The 27,312-nt window shown below is 35.8% G+C and overlaps 1 protein-coding gene and 2 long non-coding RNA genes across 10 annotated transcripts; 2 read left to right on the forward strand and 1 right to left on the reverse strand.

Annotated features, from left to right (window-relative positions):
- The first annotated feature begins 2,159 nt into the window (after positions 1-2,159).
- On the forward strand, positions 2,160-13,364 carry LOC129263675 (zinc finger protein 888-like). 8 transcript variants are annotated; one of them, XR_010293942.1, is made up of 5 exons: positions 2,163-2,320; positions 4,282-4,413; positions 6,112-6,872; positions 8,877-10,909; positions 11,022-13,364. XR_010293942.1 is itself a non-coding variant. In XM_064101192.1 (4 exons), exons 2-4 carry the CDS (start codon positions 4,298-4,300, stop codon positions 10,097-10,099), a joined length of 2,100 nt encoding a protein of 699 aa, XP_063957262.1. In that variant the 5' UTR covers positions 2,160-2,279; positions 4,282-4,297; the 3' UTR covers positions 10,100-13,364. The 8 variants fall into 8 exon arrangements, 4 of the variants coding, with proteins under 4 accessions (XP_063957262.1, XP_063957263.1, XP_063957261.1 ...); XR_010293943.1 differs by having other exon boundaries at positions 2,198-2,279; XM_064101192.1 differs by having other exon boundaries at positions 2,160-2,279; positions 8,877-13,364.
- Positions 13,365-16,994: 3,630 nt separating this feature from the next.
- LOC135154433 (uncharacterized) lies at positions 16,995-18,645 on the forward strand. Its single transcript, XR_010293825.1, has 2 exons — positions 16,995-17,171; positions 18,120-18,645. It is a non-coding gene; the product is annotated as an uncharacterized LOC135154433 (long non-coding RNA).
- A 4,116-nt stretch (positions 18,646-22,761) lies between these two features.
- Positions 22,762-24,188, reverse strand: LOC135154434 (uncharacterized). The gene is made up of 3 exons (XR_010293826.1): positions 24,089-24,188; positions 23,582-23,701; positions 22,762-23,103 (listed from the first exon to the last, which is right to left on the reverse strand). It is a non-coding gene; the product is annotated as an uncharacterized LOC135154434 (long non-coding RNA).
- Between the last annotated feature and the right edge of the window lie 3,124 nt (positions 24,189-27,312).

Here is a 27,312-nt window from a genome sequence, read left to right on the forward strand (position 1 = left end):
TCAATAACAGCACCATATATTGGAACTGTGGCATACTAACGGATAGAACCATCAACTGCAACAAGCCGGACATCATCGTCAGAGACGACAACGTAGTAAATATCATTGAGGTCTCTGTTCCCCATGATATCAACATTGCTGTAAAGGAAAGAGACAAACGGCTCAAGTATCAAGACCTAAGGATTGAGATCGAGAGGATGTGGAACGTGAAAGCAGAGGTCACACCAGTCATCATTGGTCACTCAGGAATGGTGAAGAAGGGAATGGAAGCCTGCATAACCAAGATCTCTCCTCACCTTCGGATGTACGACATTCAGAAGGCAGCTATCTTGGGTACAACCAGATTGATAAGTAAGACTCTCGGACATTAGTAGTGTAAAGTTCCTAGTTGCACTTGAAATTACTTGGTGCTTTTTGTTAGAGCAAAGTTATTCAAGAAAAAAATACGGACTTGATCCTGTTTAGAGGAATAATAATAATAATAATAATAATAATACAAATAAAAAATAATACTAATACAAATAATAATGCTAATACTAATAGGTTCCTTTTATCTCGCATTTCAAGACAGGGTAAATTCACACTGCGCTTTACATGAAACAATCTTCTTTAAACATTTCAAACTTATGTCTTCATGCATCAATCAACATACTTTAAATGAATACAAAACAAAGTGCATCTTAAATAAAACAAAAATAAATAAATAGTTAACAATGCAGAAAAGATGTAGCTGCTGCAAGCTTAAAAACAAACTAATGTATACCAGTCAGTCCTGATATCAGTATTAGTGTAACAATAGTCATATAGTGGGAGCATGAAGTTGAACAATTCATGATTATACATAATTATATATGTTTGTTTGAATAATACTTGTTATAAAGATAGTAGTATGGTACTCTCTGTCACGAATTATTATGTATACTGTTGTATCACATTCATTTTCTATTCTGTTTTAGATTGCGCTGATGCATTTTGCACACAATGTATAATGCCTATAACACGAGTGGGCCAGACCACACATGTATTTCAATAAAAACCGACTTGAGAAAATAACGTGTATATAAATATATAAATAAATAAATAAATGCATATAATGTATATATATATGTATAAATATCATATACCTGTAATATAATCTGATATAAACTAATAAATAAATAAATAAATATAATACATATCATATATGAGAAGGTATTGCTAGTACTCGGTTCGTGCCTGAAAAGTAGTCTCGATGAAAAGAAAAAAGTTGTTGCTTCATTCCCATACCAAAAACAGCTTGATTAACAGTTGCTAATCAGATAATAGAGACATGCGGTAAGTTGGTAAACTTACTTAAGGAGCATTCATGGCTCAACAAACAAACATATCGGTCTCTTAGTCAGTTTTACTTTTGTAGTCTTGCAAATTTGTGTCTTAGAAACCAAATATCTTGCGCCTCTTTTCGTTCCTGCCCAGTAAATACTTGTAAGATTTTCTTTTTTTTACCGTCTGAATTGGCTTTCACCGTGTGAATGCGGCTAATAACAATAAACACAATTACAATAATGATGAGGATTATTATTATCATCATCATAATTATTATTATTATTAATATTATAATTGTTATCATTATTATTATTACTAATAGTAATAATAATAATGATAACAATTATAATATTAATAATAATAATAATTATGATGATGATAATAATAATCCTCATCATTATTGTAATTGTAATTTACTATTATTATCATCATTATGACTTATTAAGTAACCAAATATCATTCCAAAAAACCTGGGGGGGATGATTGTACATGCCATCCCCCCCACCTTGTGAGGTGGGGGGGGGATGCATCCCCCTCATCCCCCCCGTTGTCTACGCCCCTGATTTTCTGTCATCTTGGATTAAAACAAACAAATAAACAACATTATAATAATAAGCCTACACTGAGACAAAAATTTTCCATCAGGAAAATATTTAAAATAAATAAATAAACGTACCGGTACAAAAATAATAAAAACAAAACTAAAATTACTTAGAAAAAATAAAATCATTAAGATATACCGAGAAAAATAAATGAAAGTCAGGGAATGAATGTATGAAAATGCAATAAACGAATCACGCAAAACAACAGCTGCATGAAATAATCGCACAATTACTGTTGGTTTAATTTGGCTTGGCATAACATAGTTAGTTTCGTTTATGGAATGCCGTGTATGGATGGTCGTTTTGAGAGCCGAGCCCGAGCCCGAGAAAGCAAAAGGAGGTGACGGAAAATTGCTTGGTTTTCTGGCCCAGGTATTTTCAAATTTGAGAATTTAGGGTCAGTTTAGATGAATGTAAGTTCAAATTTTATAACTTGTAAAATAAAACCGGCTTAGATCCTGGATTGTATGAGTGTGATTGCCATCAACAAGCGAGTGATGATCGGCACGTAAAGCCAGTGTCCATGGGGAAGTTCCGGGAAGTATTCTGCCGCGCTGGTGGTATCAGAGCTCAAGGGAGTCAAGATAAAGTTTTCTTTTTTTCTTTCCTTTTTTATGGGGGGGGGGGGGGTATCATCACCAGCTCGTTCATTACAATCTTTGAGACATGCAACCGTTCATCAAAGTAATGCCAAATAATATCTAGGCCCTATCAAAAATAAAATGATTGCAGAACGTTAATTTAATTAATAGGATTTAGGGTGTCTGAAGCCACACTCACTGAAAAGTGTCAGCATAAAACAGGCTGCTTTAGGGGAAAATATGGCACATTTTTTCGGGAAGTTCAGGCTCTGGCTGCTAGAAAAATGTGATCTGAATTGATTATTAACTTGTGTTTGGCATGTATGGAAAGAGAAAATTCAGGGGCTTCTTTTGACAGTAAGGACAAGTTTATATTATAATATGATCATTTTATAAGGATTTAGTCTTAGAGATAAATTGCAAACCCTTATTTGTGTGTGTGTTGAGATTGCCATTTCCCCATGCGTTTTCTATGGGAAAATGAAATTTCTGTTTTGCACAATTTTTTTCACTTTGTCGCAATTTTTCATTGTGATCTGGTTTCCAAATCTTTATAAAAATCATACCATCAGAAAGAGCATAAAAAATCCTATTGGACTCTTTATGGACAAGTTTTTGGCATTAATGATAAATTTATAACAGCTCTCGGAAGCTTAAAATTTGGAATTATGTGTGTCCATTTCTTAAATACACTATGGCAGAGAAATGCTGAAAATTTACCTAATTTCATTCTTCTTTTTTGCAGCCAATAATTGGATTTTTTTCAAAAATGTTACATTTCTGTCAGTTTGAAGGTCACTTCTCTTCAAATTCACAAAGAAAATGTGATATTTTCTTGAAATACGAAAAATTATTTTTTTCTCCAGACACCTACCGGTTAATTTCATTATTAGCCTGGTCCTGGGGAGCGTTTCATGAAAGGACTTGTTGGACGTTTTATCCGACAAGTCCCATTTTATCCGACAGTTGCCATAGTAACAGTGCTCCTTAGCCAATCAACATCAAGGGAAGTTGTCAGATCTGACAACTTGTCGGACAAAAATGTTGATGAAACACTCCCCAGGATTCCTCGAACTAACTAACTTCGTTAAATGTTAATGTTATTAATATTATGATGACTTTGACTGTGACTTTTGTTTGTCTGCTCTTTGCCCTAGTCACTTTAAGTTAGATCTTTCCAAACCATACTTTACTAAATCTGGAAAAGCCCTTTGTAAGTTAAGAACTACTTAGTAATATTAGTATAGTGAGTGATTGTATTACCGACCGGCCTTGTATTACAGAACGCATGCATCATACGCATCAGAAAATAAATTCATACGCTCAAAATTTTGCAACATCCTCCCAAAGAGAACTTGAATAGAAATTGATGAAAAATGGTCAAAAACACATTTTCAAAGTCTTAATATTCTAACAATAATAAAATATGGTCAAAATAGCTCATAAGTGTTTTTGTTGTTTTCTCAACTTTTCCCATAGAAAACACACGTTCGGTAATACAATACCTTTTTCAAGTGACCAAAATATTTCATTTGCGAAGAGGGGTCCGATTAGAAGCTAATGTCGTAAAAAGGAAAAACGATTTTGGCAAAATTTTCCCATATTTATATTTTGTAGGTAATTGTGTATTTATGTTAAAAGTTTGGTGAATTTTATGAGAATAATGTGTTTGATATGATTGAATTCATGAAAAGTGTTTGGTAATACGATCCACTACCATACTTTATGAAATGACTACTGGTCTAAATAATTATTAATTTGTAGCCATTTATGTTTTGTTTGTGATTCATTAGAATTTTGTAAAGACGAATGGATAATTCAGCAGTGGAACACAGATCTGATTCTACTACTCACCATGGAGAGGAAGGTCAAAGGTCATCGGTCAATGAGAGATGGGTCATATCTGAAATTGAAACCCCTTTGAGGTGAGGGTTTGAACAGGGCCTCATCATACAAAGAGTTACGATTGATCGGATCAACCACAACTATGGATGCCCAGCAACATCAACATCTAAAATGCATTTTTTTTTAACATTCTCTAGATCTATGGTGTATATTGATCTCTTGAAGATTTCAGTGTGATTCTCTTTGTTTGCTATTAAAGTAGATTATGCAAAGATCTTTAAGAAAAAGTGATGCTGGATGGATTTCCATACAATTGAGATTGATTGGATCAATCATAACTCTTTGTAAGACTAGCCTTGAGGACTCCATGATGATATTTTTTAATATTTTGACATATACTTCTTCATCATGGAGCCTTGAACTGCCTGCCATATATGTATAAGAGACACTTGTAAACAAAGATGAATTTCCCTAGGAAATCCATCTTTTAAGATAAAAATCACGTAAATGTTTTTGATTTTATTTATTTTTACACCTTCATATGCCTAATGCGTATGAAGGTTTCCAAAATTGGTTTTCAAAGTGGGAGGGGGGCAGGCTGACCATGCAAAAAATCACAATCATATGGTAATTTTTACGTTTTTGTACACGGTTTTGGAGAAAAAAAAGGGGGGGCTGAAGCCCCCCCACCCCGCTTCCGCAGGGTGTAAAAATAAATAAAATAAAAAAAATGTACGTGATTTTTATCTTAACAGATGGATTTCCTAGGGAAATCCATCCTTGTTTACAAATGTCTCTTATACATATATGACATGCAGTTCAAGGCTCCATGATAAAGAAGTATATGACAAAATATTAAAAAATATCATCATGGAGTCCTCAAGGCTATGTAAGACAGGGCCCAGATGTGGGTCCGGGGGGTGTAATGTGCAGACGCACCCCGTAAAATTTGGAAAAGTTATGGTGCAGCATGTAGAACGCCTTCATTGCGCACCCCGTGATATGAATGATGACCTTTTTTTTCTGCTTGTCAAAATTTTCGGACAGATTCCCACCCAGTCTGACACTGGATCTGCGCTTATTGAACATGATTACCTGGATACACATTTTTTTATTTTGTATCAATTTTTTTTCAAATTCCAAAGGAGGTGGGCAACAATGGAGTGCTTCATGAAACAAGTGCTAGAAGTAGTAGTCAGGCTTTTGGCCGACTAAATTGCTTTTGGCCAATCAAATGAAAGGGTTTGGCTAGCTTACAACAATTTTCACTGACTATCCGTTTCCTGAAATGCTCCCTATCAAATTGTTACATTTAGCATCAGTAGTGGGCAGGCAAAGTTCTGTGTATTCAATGAATCTAAAATGCAAATGTACGGAACTAGCCATATATTTCCTCCTCGTAATGATTTACAGTTCTAAGATTTAAACTAATAACAGGTTTCAAACTCAAAGTAAAATGGGCAAATCCAGGATTGATCATTGGGGGGCAGGAATGCTGAACAAGAATTTTGTGTCAAACGCCTCTACCATAGAAGCTATTGACAAAAAATGCCCCCCCATCAGCTCATGCAAATGAATATGATTGAATCAGTGAATCACGTTTATGCAGGATATGCTAGTACGACTGCTATTACCCCAAGTTCTTTAGGATACGCATGATGTATCTCTTACTAATTTATTCCTTCTTTTCTTGTGAAATTGTCTTTTTATGCCCCTATCCGTTACCCTCTCTTCTCTAATTATTGTTGACCTTCAATTCTTGGAATTATATTTTTCAGAAGTACAGTGCATCAGACTTGCCCAACCGAAACCGCACAATATGCCAATGTGCTTGCTAAAGAACCCTGCCACTCCCAGCTTCAAGACCAAAAGAGGGCCCTGGACACACCAAGGATGAGCAAAAGTGAAGTGTTACATCATCAGCGTGAGAATCACTTTATTGACAATGATCAAGATTTAGGTCTTCATGACAGCTCACAAGAGCACGAGGAAAATCAGGACAGTTACATGCTTGCCAGTGAACAATCTGGTCGTCCAGATAGCAACATGGAAGAGAGTGAAGATGGGTGCAAGAACCAAACAAGGCAAGGAATGATTCCTTTGCGGCCTCTCCACAAGACATTGAAAACAAAGGGAGATAACCAACATGTCAGAAAGAACAAGGGCACATTCCAGCAGAATGATTGGTCAAATCAAGGGGAAATGCCCAGAAGTCTTCCATTTGGGACAGTCGAATCAGCAGATCACAGACTTCATGTATGTGCAAATGAAGATAAAGATCCTGTTGGGGATCTAGGTCTCCAATTACATAGGGACATCGTTGGTAATCGTTTGGAGAAGACCCCCAAAGCATTGCATCTCCAGGGGCGAGGTTTAAGTAAAGCAGATGGGACGATCCTGCAATCTGGCCTTACGTCCAAGAATTCAAGAATGCCAAGTCTTGATAAAATTGTGAACAAATTGCGAACTGTGAAGGAATCCGAGGAAGCTTCAAGTGTTGCAGCGGATGCTGAACCTGACAAAGACTCCTTTCTTCATGGTAGGTGATTATTTTTGTGTGTATTTATATATAGTCAGAGCTGATCTCGAGGCCACATCTGTGACCAGCCACCCCACAACCAACAATAAGTCAGCAAAAATGAATTTTGAGATTTTCATTGAGCTTGAAAAACTCATTCTAAGCTTTAAAATCATACAACCTGTCAAAATTGATCAACGATACCCCTCACAAGTACTTGCTTGAATGCAATATAAATTCAGCGACGGCTTTTAAAAAATAGGAGAAAACAATTTTTTTGAAGTTTGGGGTTCACTCAAGCATGAGATGTGCACACTGTGCAATCTCAAAGAAATTTCCCAGCAGTCTGCAAAAATTGGTGTTAAAGAAACTCTTAGATCTTGTCTTTTATTCAACTTTACAACTTCAAATATTGACGGTAAGATGAAGAATTACCTGTTCATATCAGCTTGTTTTTTAACACTTGCTTTTCTAAAGACCAAATTACTATTTTGGGTATTTACCTTCCCTGGCGACTTATTGTTTGATTTGGTTGGTCACATTTTGCCAGCCTTGGCCTGAGTCGCTTGTACAAAGTCTGTAGGAGATTCTCCAGCAGCTTCATGACACAGAACTACTGGCCTTGACAAAATCCCTGGTGGGTGTTTCATAAAGCTGTTCGTTAAGTTAAGAGCGACTTTAAGAACGACTGGTGATCCTTTCTTGTGGTAAATGGTATATTCATTGGCGATGGTTTGGCACGTAAGAAAGGTTCACCAGTCATTCTTAAAGTCGATCTTATCTTATGAACAGCTTTATGAAACGGCCCCCTGGTGTGTTAAGTAAGTTGGATTTCACTGCGGCTTTCCCTTCTCTCATATGTTTGTCAATGAAGAGCTTGGGAGCGAATTAAAAAAATTGAAAGTGGCTTAGAGTCTTGTTTGGGTACCTTCCTGAAAAGTAAAATCAGCAGATATTTTACTTTTACTTTTTCCACCAAAGAAGCTGACTTGGGTCCTACTTTTCACTCTGGAGGGGCAGGGTATTCTTAGTTTTCAAAATATAGTTTTTTTTTCTCAAAAATCAAAGGCAATTTAACTTTGATCCTATCAGAGGCCTGCATGATCAGAGAAAGGTGGATAATCTCTTTGGTTATATTTGATTTGAAAGTTGGATGCAGCAAACCTCTATGGTCCATTTTATTATGTTATGTAATTGATTGAAGGAATGTGCAACTGGAGAAGGTTTTTAGGGCTTGAAATTGAAAAAAAAGCTCCAGATAATCCCCATTCATTGCAGTGTTAAATGTTTATTCATTGTAGCAGATTTCTAGCGGTAGGTTGTTGAAAGCAGCCCATGAAAAAAAAAACCGTGGCCAGCTCAAAATTACACATATTCATAATTGACATCAGTCCAAATTTAGTGTTGATTCAATTGCCTCATTTTGAAACTCTTTGAACGACGTAGCCCCCCGGTTTTTTCCTGCTTGTATTAAGTATATTTACTTTTATATGCTCAAAGTACCGGTATATGAAGATTAAAATAGTTTTGTATGTAAGTTGTCTACATACACTCCGGTGTTGATTTAACTCCAGCTCGGAATCTATATGTGTCCACACCAGAGAAGTGTTGAAACAACACCAGTTTGGAATCAAACCGATGCTGTTTTGATACTAATTGGTGTTGTATAAACACCTGTCTGGTGTTAGACCAAAACGAAACTGGTGTTGTTTAACACTTCTCTAGTGTGGACACCAGAGTTTTTGCATTGTACTGTCAAAACCTATTTGACAGCTTGTGGTCAGGAGAGCCAAATTTAATGTCGAATTTGCAAATAATTTTTGTTGACTGTTATTTTCTTGACATTTATTAGTTTTAAAACCTACTCCATGCACGCTTGTTATATCTGTTGGGCCATTTTTTTCAGTGGTCAACAATCTGTTTCCATTCCCTAAAATATTAAAAAATCAGAGTTATTTTTTACAAGAATCAGGATATGTTATAATAGAAGATATATTATTGAGATGCTGTTTACTTTTTTTTCAGGTGTTACTAGGAACATTCCTGAGAAGACCAATACCAGTAGGAAGGAACAGAAGAGAGTGGGTTCAGGTGTCTTCCAGAGCAAAGATAGAGACAAACTTTCAAAGAAAAGGAAAATTAGCAGAGGACAAATGCTTCAGCCAACAAAGACTGGTAAATCTGTTGAAAATGACCTTGCAGAAAAGAAATGTTTAGTAGTGGAGAGTCTAGTAGTTGGTGAAGCGTTTGTAGGTTCTGCTTCTGGTGGCATTATCCTTGAGAAACCACCCGGACAGCAATGTGCTGTGTGCAAAGAATATGTTCCTCAAGCAAACCTAAACAGCCATCGCTGTAAGGTGGGTATCTCAAAGACCAAAACTTCTGTCGGAGATATAAAGTCGTCAGGTAGATCTCAAAAGCAGAATTCTTACCTATGCAAGAATTGTCAGAGACCAGTCAATGAAGGGGATAATAAAGTTGGTAAGCAGAAACCTCTATGTGGGGAATGTGATGGAAGAGAAGACCAGACAAAGTGTGTTGATGTCTCTGAAGATGTTCTCAGGGGAATTCACAAATGCACTCAATGTGAGGAATCCTTCAACAGCCGCTCCAGTCTTAGCTTGCACCTACTCACCCACGTACAAGTCAAGCTCATCAGATGTGACGTTTGTGACAAGATCTGCAGAACCGAGGGCATGTTGGCAACGCATAAACGGATCCATGCTGGGCAGCATCCTTACCAGTGTCACATCTGTGATAAGACCTTCGGGAAAAGCAATACCCTTACTTGCCACCTCAGGACGCACAGCGGGGAAAAACCATACCGATGCGATCTCTGCGACAAATCCTTCACTCAGAACAGCGCCCTCACTGTTCATAAACGTATTCACTCCGGTGAGCAGCCATATTGTTGCAGCATCTGCGGTAAGAACTTCCGGGACAGCAGCAACCTTCGGAGGCACGTTCGAATCCACAGCGGGGACCAACCGTTCGAATGCAGCGTGTGCGAGAAACGATTTAGCACTAAGGATCATTTGAGCACACACTTTCGGATCCACACCGGGGATAAGCCATACCAGTGTTACGTGTGTGACAAGGCGTTCACACAGAGTAGCACGCTTGTGGGCCATATGAAGACACATGCTGAAAACACCCCATACAAGTGCAATGTTTGCCAAGAAGGCTTTAGGGACAAGAGAAAGTATTCATCCCATATGAATCTGCATGCTGAGGAAACCAATACATAACCTATGCATCTTCAACTTTAAGAACATTCATCTGGGGCCTGTTGCAGAAAGAGTTGCGTTAAACGCAAGTCCCGAATGCGGGTGCTTCATTGGCTGAAAATCAAGTTGCGCAAGATTTTTGAGTTGCATTTGATCGCAACTCTTTTAGCAACGGGCCCCTGGTCCCCATCTTACTAAGAGTAACGATTTATCCAATTAATCCATCCAATGGAAATCCATTAATGTCATCATTTGTTTACAGGAAGTTTTTACAATGTCCTCTGTAAACAAAGAGAAGCACACTGAATTTTCAAGAGACCAATACATCATATCTAGAAAATATTTTGAGCAAATTTTCATTTTAGATGTTAAGGTTGCTGGTAATCCATAGTTGTGGTTGATGGAATCAATCGCAACTCTTTGTAAGAAGGGCCCTGTAGACCCAATATTGAGCCTGAGTTTTCTCTGGCTAACGTAAGGGCTAGACTGTTTAAGCAATTGTAAAATGTGTGTTATGTGAAGAGTTCCATTCCAAATAGTACTACATGTACAAGCAGAATCAATTCTATCACTCGGAGCCCTTTTAAAAAATACGTACAACTATGATGACTTTGCTATTATTGTAAATACCATAGAAACCTTGATTGTGATTTGAAACTGAGCCGTTAAACAATAATTTGCCAATTCGTCCACTGCCAACTTGTCCACTCACCACATGGTCTACTTTCATTTTTTGTTCAATCAACAATTCGTTTGATAACCATTTGGTCCAATGACGATTCGGTCCAAGCATCACCTTGTCTAATCACAATTTTTGTCTATGACCCAACTGTGACATACACGCTCTATTCATTAACTAAATTTTCATATTATTCATTCATAATTGTCTAGGAACCTGAATTAGTTTTCCTCACTTTTCATAAAACATCAGAAAAGAGCACAGTTCAGGGTTCCCAGCTAATGAGGGAAATCAGGGAAAATTATTTTACTTTTTTCCAGTCAGAGAAAATCAGGGAATTTGATCAAAAATACCTCAAATCAGGGAAAATGCCTCAAATGAGGGGAAAATCAGAGAATTCTGATTGGCCCAAAAGTTGAAAGTACGACTCATATTTTGTTGCATATCAAAACAACATCCATTGAATGACTGGTTATGGTGTTTTTTAGTGTAGCCTCTTTGACTGTAGTACAAAATTTTATGCTGAAAATAAATGTGATTCACTGCAACAACTTACAAAACATGCGACACTGGAAATGGGTTTGAATAATTATCAGGAAATTTCTAAACCTCATCAGGGAAATATCAGGAAATATGGTTTTCTTGAAAAGCTGGGAACCATGAATAACCAGTTGGTCTAATATCCATTTCATTTTGCACAATTATCACTCAGTCCAATTAGACTTACATGTAATTTTGGATTCAATGTCTATTGGACCAACTGTTTATTAGACAAAATGGTGAGTGGACGGAATGGATATAGACCATGTGGATAGTGGACGAACTGATAGTAGACCAAATGATAGTAAATGAGTTGGCATTAGACGATTGGAAATAAACCCCCTTTAACCACGGCAGGTTCCACAATGGCCAAGTTACCATAATAGTTTGATTCATTAAACTCTTTAACTCTTTATGAATCATGCCCCTCTATCTCCCAGATAGGTTACCAGCTGGGTCCTCGGAAGATAACATCAGATAATGAATCATGTCAGACCCTTATTCAAAAAAATGAATTGTTGTTGAACTATGATTGTGCCTCACTTTTGTAAGCAAGTTCAAGTATTAGAAAATACACTATCAAATGATTGATATTGTAATGTTTCTTTCCCTCCCTGGATACTTGTACCAAATAATAGTAGTCAAGATTGATGTAATACCCCTTGGACTGAGGCCTTCATACATCTATAGAATATTTCTTGCCAGCTCCATGTAATGTACATTATCCTTTTTCAACATAAACAGTTCACTCATTACGGATGCAATATTATTTGATGCCAACACTCATGGAATATCCATGTATTTCTTTCATGGGATCTGCCTCTTCAATTGGTTTCTGTGTCCCCAAGACTTTCCGCATGAATCTTTATACTTTTATATGTTAACTTTTCCCTGTTTTAACAGAATGGGTGTGTTCAAACTTTCTATTCAGATGCTTGTTATAAGAGACATACGTGCTGATGATTACTGCAAAATACACTGTACAAATGAAGCTGCTGGAAGCTTGAGTGAACCCCAAGCTTCAAACCTTGCTGTCTCCTTATATTTTGAAGTTCTTGCTGAATTTCTTCTGTATTCACAAGTTCATCTGGGGTTATTGTTGATCAGTGTTGACAAGTTTTATAAAGTGTAGGATGTGTTTTTTTTTTTCAAGTTCATTGAAAATTTCTAAATTAATTTGGGTCAACTTATTGTTTGTTTGGAGGTGGCAACTAGGTCACCTATAGATATATTTCCATGTTCTTTGGACAAATCTGGGCAGTTTTCTACCTGTATAAAGTTGGGTCCCCAGTCTTCCCGAAAACAGAAACTGAATCACAAAAATCATGGAATTTCACAGAAAATTAAATAAATCAGCCCCCCCCCCACAAAAAAAAAGATGTATTAATATTATCATGAAAGTAATTGCAAAATTATCTGCCTATCAAAACATTTTAGAGTGCTTAGCATACAGTATTTAAAGCTTCTAGGTCCATTATGTCACTAAAGAAAATCATTAGAATGGACACAAAAGGACATGTAATTTGAATTCTAGAAAATGGAAAACCGGGGTCCCTAATAACTACAAACTTTTGCATCTCACATTTGAATCAATTGGTGTTGTGTTTCTTATGCTTATGAATTCACATTTAAAAATCAATAATCTGCAAAGTCGGTGCAATTGTGATCTAAGAAATCACAAATTATTTCATTGCCAGGTTACGGATGAAACTGAGGTCAAGTCAGACCCGACAAAAAGCTTATTTAAACAAGCATGATGCTCAAAATGTAATTGCATTGGAGGAATTTATGATATTTTAAAGTTTTGCTCAATTTTACAAAATGGTTACATAAATATTTTTTTTGCACATCCAAGTCAGAGAGCGAATGATGAAGATGAAATAATGACATCAACTCTTTTTTTTTTTATTATATGAAGTATTTTTTTCTCATTATGTGAAATCAAGTTTCATTTCTACCTGAATGTGTAGAATTGCTGTTATTGTCAATGAAGAGGTTGACTTTGCCAAATTTTCAACAATTGAAATATTGTATGATTATTGATATCATTAAATATTGAATGTTAAACTTTTTTTTTGTACATTTGTATTGTATACCTACTTTATAGTCCCATTAATAGACCAAAGCTCATTACATACAGGGCAATATAAATACAAGAACCAAATTTCCAATACTTTTTGTTTATTTTTTAAGAAAAAAAATGCTTGCAAATTTTAAGAGGTGAAATGTTGTTAAATTCTACCACCATATGGTTAAATGTTTTGTCGATTAGAGTTGGTTATGGTTGGTATACATGAGCCAATAGTATTTGTGATGAAATGATGTGTGAGAGTACGTAGAGCTAGTCCGTGAGAGGGGGGGGGGGGGAGAGGGTAGGGGGAGTCGGGGCAAAGAATAATAAACAGTATCAAAATAAAGTAAAATGTCATTGAATGTTGGATGAGAATCTGTCCAAAAATAACGAAAGTGATTTTAAAAATATATATATATTTTGTGACGTCACAAGCTAACGGTCCCTCCAGCATAGATCATATGGTAAATGCTATTTTCTCAAAAGCTCTTGGCGTGTCATCAGACAAATCATCCCCCCGGCCCCCATCAAGAAAATAAAAATATTATTCATCACATTCCATTAAAAACAATGCAATTCAAAATCAATATTGAATTATAAAGGGGAAGCTACTCTCATACATGTATGACATCACAAATCTTTCATGGATTTTCATGAACCTTCACCAAAATTATTGATGATTTTTTTGCTTTTATTAAAATCAACGTATCTTCCTGGTAAGATGGAAAATAAGAGAGGAATATTGGGAGGGAAATAATAATGAGAAGAGTGCGAGAGTGAAAGGAATTTGCTGACTATGATGCATCCGGAATAATATCCGGAATATATATAGGCTACTTTAATATTATTATTAGGCTTCATGTTGTGACTTGCACCAAGACTATTGCTGGTAGACATTTGGAGGAGACTGAGCCAAAAACCTTAAAATAGTCTGAACATGTGAGTGAAAGTGTTCCTTAATTTAGTATAATCTATCTTTATACCTATAGTTTAAGCCCTCGTGTATGATTATTATAATTATGGACACCATGCAGTGTAATATGCAATTCAATCTCGGCTCACGAAGCCTTTTTGCCACTGTGTGGTCCCATTCGTTTCCAATCATGTCACAATGACTTTTTGTGTGTTACTGTTAGTCAGTGTTATTGATATTTGTTTTGTCTGTTTTCAGTGTTTCGCTTTGCTTGTTGTTTTCTTGGGGGTGGGAAAGGGGGAAAGGAATGTCTAGATCTAGTTAAAGGTCAAGTCCACCCCAGAAAAATGTTGTTTTGAATAAATAGAGAAAAATCAGACTAGCATAACACTGAAAATTTCATCAAAATCGGATGTAATAAGAAAGTTATGTGACATTTTAAAGTTTCTCTTATTTTTCACAAAGCAGTGATATGCACATCTCAGTGACATGCAAATGAGACGGTCGATGATGTCCCTCACTCACTATTTCTTTTGTTTTCTATTGTTTGAAATATACAATATTTCATTTTTTACAGATTTAGAAATAAGGACCAACTTGACTAAGCCATATAATGCTAATTCCACATGTTCATGGAGGAAGTAATCGTTGTTTCACTTGACAAAGAGGAGAAAATTAGAATATTTCATATAATAAATTACAAAAGAAATAGTGAGTGGATGATGTCATCAGTCTCCTCATTTGCATATAGACCAGGATGTGCATATAACTGTTTTGTGAAATTAAGCGAAACTTTAAAATGTCATAACTTTCTTATTTTACATCCGATCTTGATGAAATTTTCAGCGTTATGCTTGTTGGATTTTTCTCTTTTTATTCAAATTAACTCTTTGTTGTGGTGGACTTGTCCTTTAAGGTTGAAATTGGGTGATGTTTTCAACATAGGGCCTGGATTTTTTCTCTCTTTTTGTGCAGTTAGGCCTAACTTTTTAGACTTCTAGACAAATTCCAAAATGAAATAAAGACAAAGTTAAGTTTTTCTCAGTCATTCCTAAATGAATTCTAACCCTTGACTTGAGACCTCAATAAGGTCGAACAAAAGCTGCCAGAGTAGATCTAGATATATAAGTCTAGATAAGCATATCCACAGATATTTAATCAATTTTATACCTTAATTTAACATGTTAGATATTTCAATTATTTGCGATATAACAATTAACATGTATAAACAGTAAACTGGAATATTCACTCAAAAAAGTCAGTGGCGTAACAGACGGGGGGGGGGGGGGGGGGGGGGGCAAGCTGCCCCCCCCTGGTGGATTTCACTGGGAAAATAAATAAAAAACGGGGGGGAAAAAGGGAGGGAGAAAGAAAGGGGAAGGAAAGGAGGAAAAGTGAAAAGAAAATGAAGAAAAAAATATTTTTAATGGAAAAGGAAGGAAATCTGGAAAAAGAACGAAAGAACAATTGAGAAAAAACAAATCATTCCGAAATAGGCCTATGTAATGCAATAGTATGACAAAATGGCAAACAATAGCAGCAAATGAAGGTAGAATGGAATTAGTCAAAAGCTAAATTGGAAAACAAAGAAAAGGGACAAGAAAAAAAACCTTAATAACATGCAAGCCTGATAACATGACCGGGCTGCCCGGGATAGAAAATAAAAAGCAGGAAGAAAGATGGACTGCATACAACATTGTGCCATAAGCTTGCTAAATTTCATGCAAATAAGCTACCGGGCTTTGCCCCAGACCCCACGCAGTAGGGGCTCTTCATCTATAACCTTCAAATGTGGCTCTATAACGCCCCCTCCTGTAGGATCGACCCTTCCTACATTAAGCTTTACGTTCAATCACTGGCGTACAGGCGCGGAGGGGGGGTCTTGGTTCCACACCCAAGAGGAAATAAAATGAATTATAGGAGACAACGTATAATGAAATGAATGGAAACAATGAAATGTGTTGTTTGCTGAATATAATGGATATCTATCACATAATTAAAATTTGATTTCAATAGGCATTTTTTTTCCAGCTCGCTTTGCTCGCTGGCAACTTTTTACAAATTTTCCCACATTGCTATGTTTTGCCCCCTCAAAATTTTTGGTTCAACTGGGTTGAATAAATGTGTTGTGTAAAAGCTATATTCTGTATATACCCGCGATTTGATTAAAAATAGCGGCAATCTGCTAGGTTTAAATGGCTTTGATATCAAGAAGTTCCGGGGGCTCCAGACGGACCCCATCCGCATAGCACTGCCATTTATGAGTATGGAAGGGATGGGCCATGGTCCTTAAAAGTTCTACAACCAAGAAAAAAAAGCAGGAAAGAAAAGCAAAGGAAAAGTGTTGGATTTGATTTCATTTACTGAATATAATGTCAAGAAATATCTCAAAGTTAAATTCTCATGAAAATGTGATTTTTATTCTTGCTCGCTCGTCAGGACTTATATTAAGGAGCTTTTTAGCACATGCGCCATACTGCGCCTCTCGTTTTTTTACTCTTCACGCTACTGCCGCAAAGAATCATGTTCACAGTGGCATACATGCCACAAAAAGAGGAATGGAAAGAGAGAAGAGTGACATATATCATTCTCTGGATATCATGTCAAAATCTATCACAAAATTTGATTTTTGTATTAAAAATGTCTAATTTTTTGCTCGCTCGCTTAGCTCGCTCGCAACTTTTTTTTAAAGATAGATTTTGCCTGATACAGTCAGACCGCAGCTCGCGCGATAATGAGCATATTCACGGAAATTTATTCAGCGGCCCTCTAGCGGTCTCCGAAGGAAAACGTGCGATCAATTTGGCTTGATTTTCCCACTGAATTGGAGGGGCTGAAGTTATAGCTCTGTACTGGTCGCTAACTTCAGTTTACGTCGAAACGAATTGTGGTAAGTTATTCTCAAGACCTTCATCTACAGTTTGGTATATAATTTTCCATATTTCGACATTTTCAACCTACCATTTTTACCTCTTTAATTGATGCTTATTTTAGTAATATTTTAACTGCGATTTTGTAGTCGGAATTTCACTTTTGGTTCCTGACTTTGCTACATAACCAAATTGTTTAGATCAGGATTTTTTAGAAAGAAGAAAAGTCACTGTTCAAAATATGTCAGAACCAACTTGACGCAAACTCACCTTATATTTTTATTTTAGAGAAAATGATACCCTAAAAATCGAGGAATTTACGTTTTACCCGGAAGTAACCTTCTCGTTCACTCCACGATGGCGCGAAATAATGCCAAAATTACGTTCGTCGCGGGTTGGTAGAATTTCGCCTTTGGTCCCATACGTTGAAACTTCTGTAATGATGGCAGATGGCTCGCATTATATGTGTCTGTGGACGGTGGACTTGTTTTTTTTTAATTAAGACTCAATATAAACGAAGCTTAATAAGTAGATCCCTTCTAAAGTTTTATTCAATGATTATCAGGTTTCCGAATTCCATCAGGTTCTTATTATAGATTGAGATATTTCTTGATTTATGTTGAAAATTGTTAACCTTTTTTCTTAATTAGTCGAAGTTGAGCCCCATGATGATTTTTGCCCCAGCCCAGGCTGCGGTTAAGAATTAAATGATTAGCTCAGACAGTCTACTCTAGAGACTATAAACAGTTTAAAGTCAAACTAAAAAGTCTGGTACTACCGTACTCAGACTCAGTAGTATTTATAAACCATTTTGTTCAAATAAAAAAATTGTGGCTGTCACAGACAGTACTTAGAGTTTAGACTTAACTTAGTCTCTTAATTGACGTACATGTGACATAATTCATACTTTGAATGGTTATTTAGTAATTTAGACTATTTCTCTCTTTTTTTGTCTCTTCTACACACAGATCTGCATACTTGCTGACTCTGGTCTCTGCTTGCTACTTCATTCTGGGAGAGTCCATCATGTACTATAATGGTCAGACCATGATTTCGACAAAGCCCTTATTTCGTTTGCAAATTTTGGACTGATACAACAGAAAATTTATCTTTATCGATATTGGAAACAAAAAAATTAGAGCACAGTTTTGGGGAGGACTAAGAATACTGACTTGGACAGGAATACAGCTTGACAAAAATAAAAATTCACAATTCAAAACCAAAGAACATTTTTAATGTTACTAATAGTGCATTGCAAGAAACTTTCTACTCAAATCACACATTCCAAAATTAAGGGTAAGTCCTTTGATTAAACACAAACATGTAGTTGATTTGCAATTGAAATTGAACATAAGTTTCTTGCAATGCCCCATAATCATATTTTGTTCTCAAGCAACTCTGTTATATGTTATCTAATGTGCTGAAGGTTAAGTGCCATGTATGTTCACAATTTTTTTTTTCGAAGGTATAATATATTTGTCCTTTTAAACGGTATTTGAATGTGGTTACGCCTTGTTTTTGTTTTCCACAGTAATTATTGCATATATGAACAGAAGTGAAATATTTGTTGTGAAGCACTGTATGAATGTTGTGTGATCATGGAGCTATGGTGTGATGGTATCATAATTAATTCATCATTTTTGTTATAAGACTGTAAACCTGGTGGATGTGAGGGAGTGGCCTGGATGAAAGGAAAGTGAGCATGTGTCCAATTACGGATTTGCATATGTTTAGACAATTTTGTTCGTGGATAAATATTAATGTGCATTCCCTATTCCAAGCAAAGAGTAAAGGAGAAGTCCACCCCACCAAAAAATTAATTTGAATTTAAAGAAAAATAAAGTATTGCATAAAATTTCATAAAAACTATGATTCAAAATTAAAAAAATTACTATTTTGACATTGAGAATTTTGCCTAATTTTATAAAACAATTATATGCTCATCTTGGTCAATGTGCAAATTACAGACCCGATTATGTCACAAGCACTCTAATTTCTTGTGTATTTTTTTGTTTGATACATGTACATGACATGTATATTTTATTTTAATTTTCATTAACAAATTTTGAGAGGGATTTTAATTCCTCCATTAACATTCGTAGTTTCCATAAATGTAACCTATTGTGATTCGAGGAAGATTTTTTAGATCAAATTTGCTAAAATTTATATAATAAAAATGCAACAAAAATTTAAAAAGTAATGTGATGTGAGTGACATAATCAACTCTATTTGCATACCATTGTTTTGTGTATATATTGTGTTAAAAAAGGGAAATTTCTGTATTTATTCAAATAATTTTTTGTTGATGTGCACTTGACCTTTAACTCACTTCCCTTCCCACCCCTGCCCAAATAAGTGTAATCAAGAACTTGAAAATCAAAAGCAGTGATTAAGAAGAAGTAAGAATTAATCATAGAGCTCCATGATTTAATAAATACAGGCCTAAATAGAACTTCACATGAAAGTAAAAAGAGAATAAAGCTGGGTAGGAACGATGAAGGAATATGATTTAAAGAAAAAGCATAAACATATATCCCCATCACCCCCCCCCCAAAAAAAAAAAAAATAAATAAATAAATAAACAGTCTGGCGGGTTCGAACAAGGGTCCTTGCCAAGCCCCCGAAGCTACCGCCATTTTGTTTAATCCATTAGAAGCTAAAATAAGCCCTCATTAATATTAATTTCGTAAGATGCTCCCTCGTCAACTGTGGTTTTGTACGTGTATTAGACAATACGCACATCAGCGCAAAGACAAAGGTCAACTTGGCAAATTCATTAATGTATTCATTTTGTTACGCGCTCGTGACGCGAAGGATTCAGCGAATCAAGCAAGCGCAAATTTGAGACGATACGTTGCGCTCTATAAAGTATCGATAGCACAAGCGATATCACTCAAAAACAAAGCATTGCTTGTATTGTGTCGTATAGGCCTATGCTAATTCTAAAAGGAAAGATGAAGAGTAGATTAGATCAAGTCGTGATTAGGTAAAGAGGTCTCCAGTGCTTTTGCCATCCCCTAATTGTCACATGTTAAAGGAGAATGAAACCCTTGAAACCAGCTGAATCCATATCAAAGAGAAAAATCAAAGAAACATATTGTTGAAAATTTGAGGAAGATTGAATGAATAATAAGAAAGTTATGAGCATTTAAATATTGAGATCACTAGTGCCATGTAGATCCTCCCATCGGCAATGCGACCAAGATCTGTGATATCACACACGTACAACTCCCTCATTACTCTAGTACTTATTTCACTTATATTCTCACTTTTATAGAGTCTATCACAAGGTGAGGTGTTCTCTTTATGAGATGACAAGTACAGAGGTTTCACAACATTATACCATTGATGAATCGTTTGTCATATGATTAGAATAAGCAAAAAGAGATGTTTTGGGGTATATTTTCAGTGTCCAAATGGGAGAGTTGTACGTGTGTGACATCACAGATCTTGGTCGCATTGCCAATGGGAGGATCTCCATAGCATTAGTGATCTCGACATTCAAATGCTCATAACTCTTTTATTGCTAGTCCTATTTTACTCAAAGTTTTGTTGATCTTATTCTTTGATTTTTCTGCTTTCACAAAAGCTAACTTGCTCCAAGAGTTTCATTTTCCTTTAAGATATACAGCAATCTTAGTTTTTAACAAATGTAAATAATCTCGACTCTAAATAGCCGGCAGAGGCTGCGGAAAGATCAAAGGGGGCTGTTGTACTGACCCCAAAGTTTTTTTTTTTTTTTTTTTTGGGGGGGGGGAGGTGTGGGGGCAAAACATGGTTGTTACAATTTGATGGTAATTTTCACTGGTTGAGTATGGTTACTATAGGGTTAGGGTTAAATAACTGTCACCACTAAAAGAGTACATTAATTTTGTTACAAATTTCGAGAAGCAAAAAAAAAAAATCTTCATCTTTCTTCATCTGGCGTCCGTTTCATAATGAATTACAGCTATTTAAACATCGCTATTATTGTGATTACCGTGGTAAACTTGATAATGATTGGTTGGTTATACCATCGTAGTTACCATACTTGTAACGCATGATGAAACGGGCCCCTGCAGTTTATCATGTTTATGGTTTAATACGTTTCCTGTCCCCTTTATTCTCCAGCATTTCTTACTCTGTTTTTTTCCCATTTATTATCATTTTCCCACTTTATTTCTTTTGTGCCGCCTTTCTCCTACATATGAAGAGCTCATTTTCAAAAGGGTTAGGTCAATTTTTCATCAAATTTGATTTTTATGTCTTAATGTATAGATTTTTAGTAGCTCTATAAGATATAGAAAAGTTGAAATTCCTATTAAAAAGTGAAATAAAATGGCAAAGAAAAATAACCTTTTTTCAAAAGGGGTTAGGTCCATTTCAGTTTAGTTGCAAAAGGGATTAGGTCCACACAGATTTTTTTTTTGGAAAATAATATCTTTAAAAAATATGAAGACAAGTACCGGTACATTTCTTTTATACCCAATTTTATGTTCTCATGGTAGGGTATCATAAAAATTCAGTTTCGCATAAGAATATTGCAATAAGTGCGAATAAAAACATGGTTTTTCTCGGAATGGACCTAACCCCTTTTGCAACTAAACTCTTCATATATTTCCTTCTTCTTTTCCCACTTGTTATCTGTCTCCATAAATCTCTTCTTATTTCTCTTCCACCCCTATTCTTCCTACTTCCCACATTCTAGCTCTCTTACCACCCCCCTCCCTCTCTAAATTATCTCTTCATATGTGCCCCTCAATTTCTTTCTCATCTCTTTTCAACCCACTTCTCATCACTCTTTCCCTCTCTCGTTCTCCATCTCATTTTGAATTTTGCCAATTCCGAATCCCTTTAATATTAGCTCTGTACAAATACTATATGAACACAAATGAAAGACATGAAGGAATTCTCTGGTTAGTAGTGAATTTTATTAATTAGCCAGAAAAAATATATTATCAGAGGATTAAGCTTTACCTTTTTCTTAAGCGTATGTTAATACTTTGAACCAAAATAATTTTTTTTTGTATGCTGGGGCAGCGATCGGGGGGGGGGGGGGGGAACAGTTCCCCCTACTTTACTGAAAAAGTGCCTTTTTATGCAAGAAAAATGCCCCCTCGCGAACGTGTACTGTGTCCCTTTCACCTGACGAGAACCTGTTTTAGGTGTTACCAAGTGCTCTTCCTTGTATGCAATTTTTTACCCAAAAATGCCCACCCCCCGAACATGTTCTGTGCCCTTTCATCTGAGGGCCCGTTTCATGTGTTAAAGAGTGCCCCCTCGCCTTCTTGTAAGTGCCCTTTGTCGAATCACTGCCCCCTTTTACCCAAGAAAAGTGCTCCTAAAGAACTTGTTCTGTGCCCCTTTCACCTGAGAAGGACCTGTTTTATGGTCACCATGATGAGTGCCCTTTGAAACAAGAAAACAATATTCTCATTTCTATAATATACTTATGAAGGAAATCCTTTGTGCATTAAGTTTAATAATTCATGTGAATGGGGGTATATAAGCAGTTTTGTACAGATGGGGGGGGGGGGTGGGCTTGAAGGACTCTTCCACCCCCCAAAAAAAAAATCACGACCAAAAAAAAAAAAGAAAAGGAAAGAAAAGGGTGAAATATATCATTCTGAATATTTAAGATTTTCTTTTTAAAAATGTCGAAATTTTGCTCGCTCGCAACTTCTTAAAAATTTCACGTAATACATCATTTTCCCTATGCCCCACTTTCAACTTCACTCCGCCGCTCCTATTTGTATGTTTATAGCTTCTCCTTTTGCAACAAGTTTTAATGAAAATCAACAAGAAATTTCATACGTCATGAATTTGGGGTTGTGATAATTATTTTGTTTTGTTTTTTGAAAAATTGGACTTGGAAAAAAAAACCTTTTCCATCTTCATCAAGTGGTTGCTAAGTCAGACTCTTCAATGTTGAATTGTTGGATTTCTTGAATGAAAACATCTGTTACAACAGTCCTGCAGATTGAAAAAATAGAGAAAGAAAATCAATGAATTTAAATTAAAATTGTCGTGATTTATAAAACATAAATGTTGTAAGGAAAGTGAGACTAAACATATATATGTTTCTTCAACACATAACAGGAAATCTTACTTCTACCAATTATAAACTTGTACTTCTATAAAGCATATCACTTAAAACTGTTCTATGCAGTTTACATACCACTCTCCATTATAACTACATGTACTCTATGAAAAAATGTCAGAGATTTCTCATAAATATGAATATATGAATCAACATATGTAAATTATATAAATAGTCAGAATTAAAGTTGATATGTTTTGTTGCACAGAATATTTTGATCTGTGATTAAAAACGACACTAACTATAATCTAAAAACAAAATTGAAATGAATTTTTTCAAAGGCAGGTCTATTTGTTGCCAAAAAAAATGTGAACAACCTCCATTATTAAAAATAATCACTAATTAACTCACTCATATAACTGCTGTAGGTTGTATTTCTCTTTGTGGTCTAGTCGCTGTTCTATTAGGCCTACTTCACCAATTATTTATCATCATCAATCACCTCCATGGAAATTGTAAAACTGCATCATCCTATTGGACAAAATGTAAAATAAAAAGAATTTTTAAAAATCGTAAATCTACAAATATGAATATCACACTAAAGAATGAATAAAATGAATTTTGTAAAATATGAAAAATAAATATTGCTTTGTTTATAAACAAATAGGAAATAAAAAGGCCATTTAATTACTAGTAGATCAAGGACATGACCTTATTTTATAAATTTGCCCAAGGTACATAACTTTTGGCATTGGTTCTATTTTAGACTCGAGAGCCTGCATTTAAAAAGTGTATATTCATTACAGATCCTACCTCTTTGACTTTGTCTTTGTGGCTCGGATTATTTTTATTTAATGTAAACATGGTTAACATTCAATTGTATCTGTAATTTTGTATGGGTTAGTTTAAGTTTTATACCTGGATGAGAATCTGCAAAATGATGCATGCACTTATGATCATCATGTTGTACCATATAGGTAGACCTCTACTGTTTTTCTTGTTCTTCAAACTCTACCTGTTTGTTTGTGAAAGAAAAGAGAGAACAATAATAAGAAGTGATCTTTTTCATGGCCGTATGTATAGGGGGAGGGGTTTGGGTAAGAGCTGAAATGTGAAAACCTTCATCAAAAAAAGAATTGCATGATATCCTTCAATTTTACTTTAGAAAATGCACAAAACGGTCCTAGGTAATATTGGTCGCTTCTGGCCCTCGCTTTCTGAATTTTAGGTTTCTCTAAATTTTTTCACATGTCTGCCCGCCCCCCCCCCCCCAAAAAAAAAAAAAAAAAAATTATTAAAAAAAATCTGGATCTTTTTATTTCCGAGTCTTATTTCATTTGATTTTAACATAATTTCATAATCTCATGCACTAGGTCTAGATCTATTTGTAAGAAAGTATAGATCTAGTCCTACGAGGCTCAGTGCTGTGCGACAGCATTAATGACTTTGTATCTAATTTAGGTCTAGACTACTAGATCTAGACTAACGATGGACTCTCGATCTATCTAGACCTAGAAAGTAAAGCTTCGGTTCTAAACCGAGATCTAGACCCTATATCGGTTTAGAAATTTTTTATGTCTGACTCTGACTTCTATTCCTGGCTAAGACTTCATTGCCATTATTGACCGAGAGTAGATCTAGATCTAGCCCTTGGCCCACCGACAGTCATACTCGTAGTCGTACATGTAAATGGAGCCGTTTAGGCCCAGACCTAAATCTAGGCCTAAATTACAGACCTAGATCATAAGCCCTGGGGGTAAGTGTCAAGGGTTGGGGAAAGTATAAGTTAGACTAGATTTGAATTAGCTCTTGATAGCATCGATGAATAAATAAAAGTAAAGCAGCCTAGATCTAAGTAAGTATAATTATAAAGTAAGTAGGGCCTAGGATTAAGAAGATCTAGGTCCTAGATCTATTGATAATAAGACAAACATGCAGAGCAGCATGATATTTCTAAGACCGAGTCTAACTATATTTATAAATAACAATAAGACTTAAGAGTTAAAATGGTTGGGGGCTAAATGCAGAAGCGCAAGCCTGAAGTTATGCAAAATAAATTTGATATCTGAAAGTGAAACAAAGTGAGGACTGAGGATTGACACAATGACAGGCGTATCTTCATCCACACTCCGCTTCACAGTTTATTTCTGACTGAGTTTCGATCTACTGAAGATAGATGCAGATCTCCCTCTAGATCTAACGTTACAGTGTACAAAAAGAAGCCTCATTCTTTTTGTTTTAATCAATCGTGGGTTGGTCCAGCCCGATTATCTCTCGATTCCCAGCTGGCTCGGAGCCCGTACAAAATACATGTGGTTAACACAGCGGCATAACCACAACACTGCAAGCAACATACAGGCTGCACTGGGCGACGATGACAATCTAACTTCAATTTCAAAGACCAAATTCTGCTTTCCTTTAACAGAAGAATGATAGCAAACTCTCTAATTTGTTAAAGAAATAACCTAAGATCACAAATACAGTGTGAAATGTGTAAATAGTCCACTGAATTCATGTGGTTATATCAATTTATACGACGTACTCACCGGAGTGTTCGTAGGTCCATTTTATGTGTGGAAAGAAAAGTTTCTGAATGAATAAATTAGATGACGTAATGAGGTCAAATGAATAATTAATTCTGTAACACGATACCACTAGTATCGATGGCAAAGAATCGGGGAAATCGCGTATTAATGACGCTCTTAGCCAATGAAAAGGCCGGATTATGAATATCTTCATGCTCATGAATGTCAATGAGGGCTTATTTTTGTCTTCAAATGATCGCGGTAGGCGGAGCCTAATCTCATTTGTTTTGTGCTGAACGCGCACGCAGCTTTCGGTCTAGTAATATATTATAAGGTCTTTGGTCCTTGCACACGCCAAAACAATGCGCTTACGCAATTCGCCATCGATTTCTTCCATACTACTTTCGGGTTTTTTAATTTATATGAAATGTTGCAAGTCTGTGCGCCGCTGTTGACCAATCAGAACGCGTCGGCAATTCTACTGCAATTCCAATCATTTTGCGATGGACATTGCCGTGGTTTTTTGTGGTTCCTGACTTTGCTACATCATGAAATTTCATAATTCTTTTTCAGTCGTAAAGAAGAATGTCTACGCTTTATATTGATTATAATATCAATTTGACGCAAGTGTAATTTCGGTGCAAAAATGCGCTCTGTTTATTCACATATATTTCTTGAAAAAAATTATTTTTTCTAAGCTAAATATCGGTCTTCAAAATACATTAAATGTGCATTTTATTTAGCTGATCAGAAATTTCAAAGTTTTATCTATAAAATAAGACCAATTTTGTGAGGAATAAATGATTCTAAGAGCAAAAAACACCGATCGGAAAGTTCGTCTTCACAGCTAATTACGTATGCATAACCACGGACGGCTATGCATACCGCTGAATAAAATAGAGCACTTTCGGACGGGCTGCGGACTGACTGGATACCCAATGTCTGGCCTTCTCAAATCGTCACCTCATTACGCCTGTTCATACCATGATATGACCAGGAAATTTTTGGCTCTTGCACCCCCTGGCCACCTACCCCTGTTATGCCGCTGAAAAAAGTTCATAACTGAAAGAAAGAAAAAATCACTAGGCATTTCATCCCACGGCAAGCCTTGTCCCCATCACATTGTGCATTGTATGTTACCGCTGGTGCCGATTTTCTACAAATGCAATCCCCCCCCCCCCGTATATTGTTGCCTAGGAGATCAATACTGAATTTTAACGTATAGGGTCTAGCTAGGAGTCAGTAAATGTCACACGATGATCGTGCATTCCCCTTTTTTTAAAGGTCAAGTCCACCTCAGAAAAATGTTGATTTGAATCAATAGAGAAAAATCAGACAAGCACAATGCTGAAAATTTCATCAAAATCGGATGTAAAATAAGAAAGTTATGACATTTCAAAGTTTCGCTTATTTTTAACAAAATAGTTATATGAACGAGCCAGTTACATCCAAATGAGAGAGTCGATGATGTCACTCACTCACTATTTCTTTTGTTTTTTATTGTTTGAATTATACAATATTTCAATTTTTACAAATTTGACGATTAGGACCTCCTTGCCTGAAACACAAAATGTTAAAATAATGGAATTCCACGTGTTCAGGGAGGAATAAAACTTA

The sequence above is a fragment of the Lytechinus pictus genome, chromosome 6, assembly GCF_037042905.1.
Source record: "Lytechinus pictus isolate F3 Inbred chromosome 6, Lp3.0, whole genome shotgun sequence".
NCBI lineage: Eukaryota > Metazoa > Echinodermata > Echinoidea > Temnopleuroida > Toxopneustidae > Lytechinus > Lytechinus pictus.

What these genes read in the sequence shown, in the direction of transcription:
- LOC129263675 (XM_064101192.1), top strand. Translation starts at nt 4,298, where the DNA reads ATGGATAATTCAGCAGTGGAACACAGATCTGATTCTACTACTCACCAT. An exon ending in GAAATTGAAACCCCTTTGAG is followed by an intron (nt 4,414 to 6,111) that starts GTGAGGGTTTGA and finishes TATATTTTTCAG; the next exon opens with AAGTACAGTGCATCAGACTT. An exon ending in CAAAGACTCCTTTCTTCATG is followed by an intron (nt 6,873 to 8,876) that starts GTAGGTGATTAT and finishes CTTTTTTTTCAG; the next exon opens with GTGTTACTAGGAACATTCCT.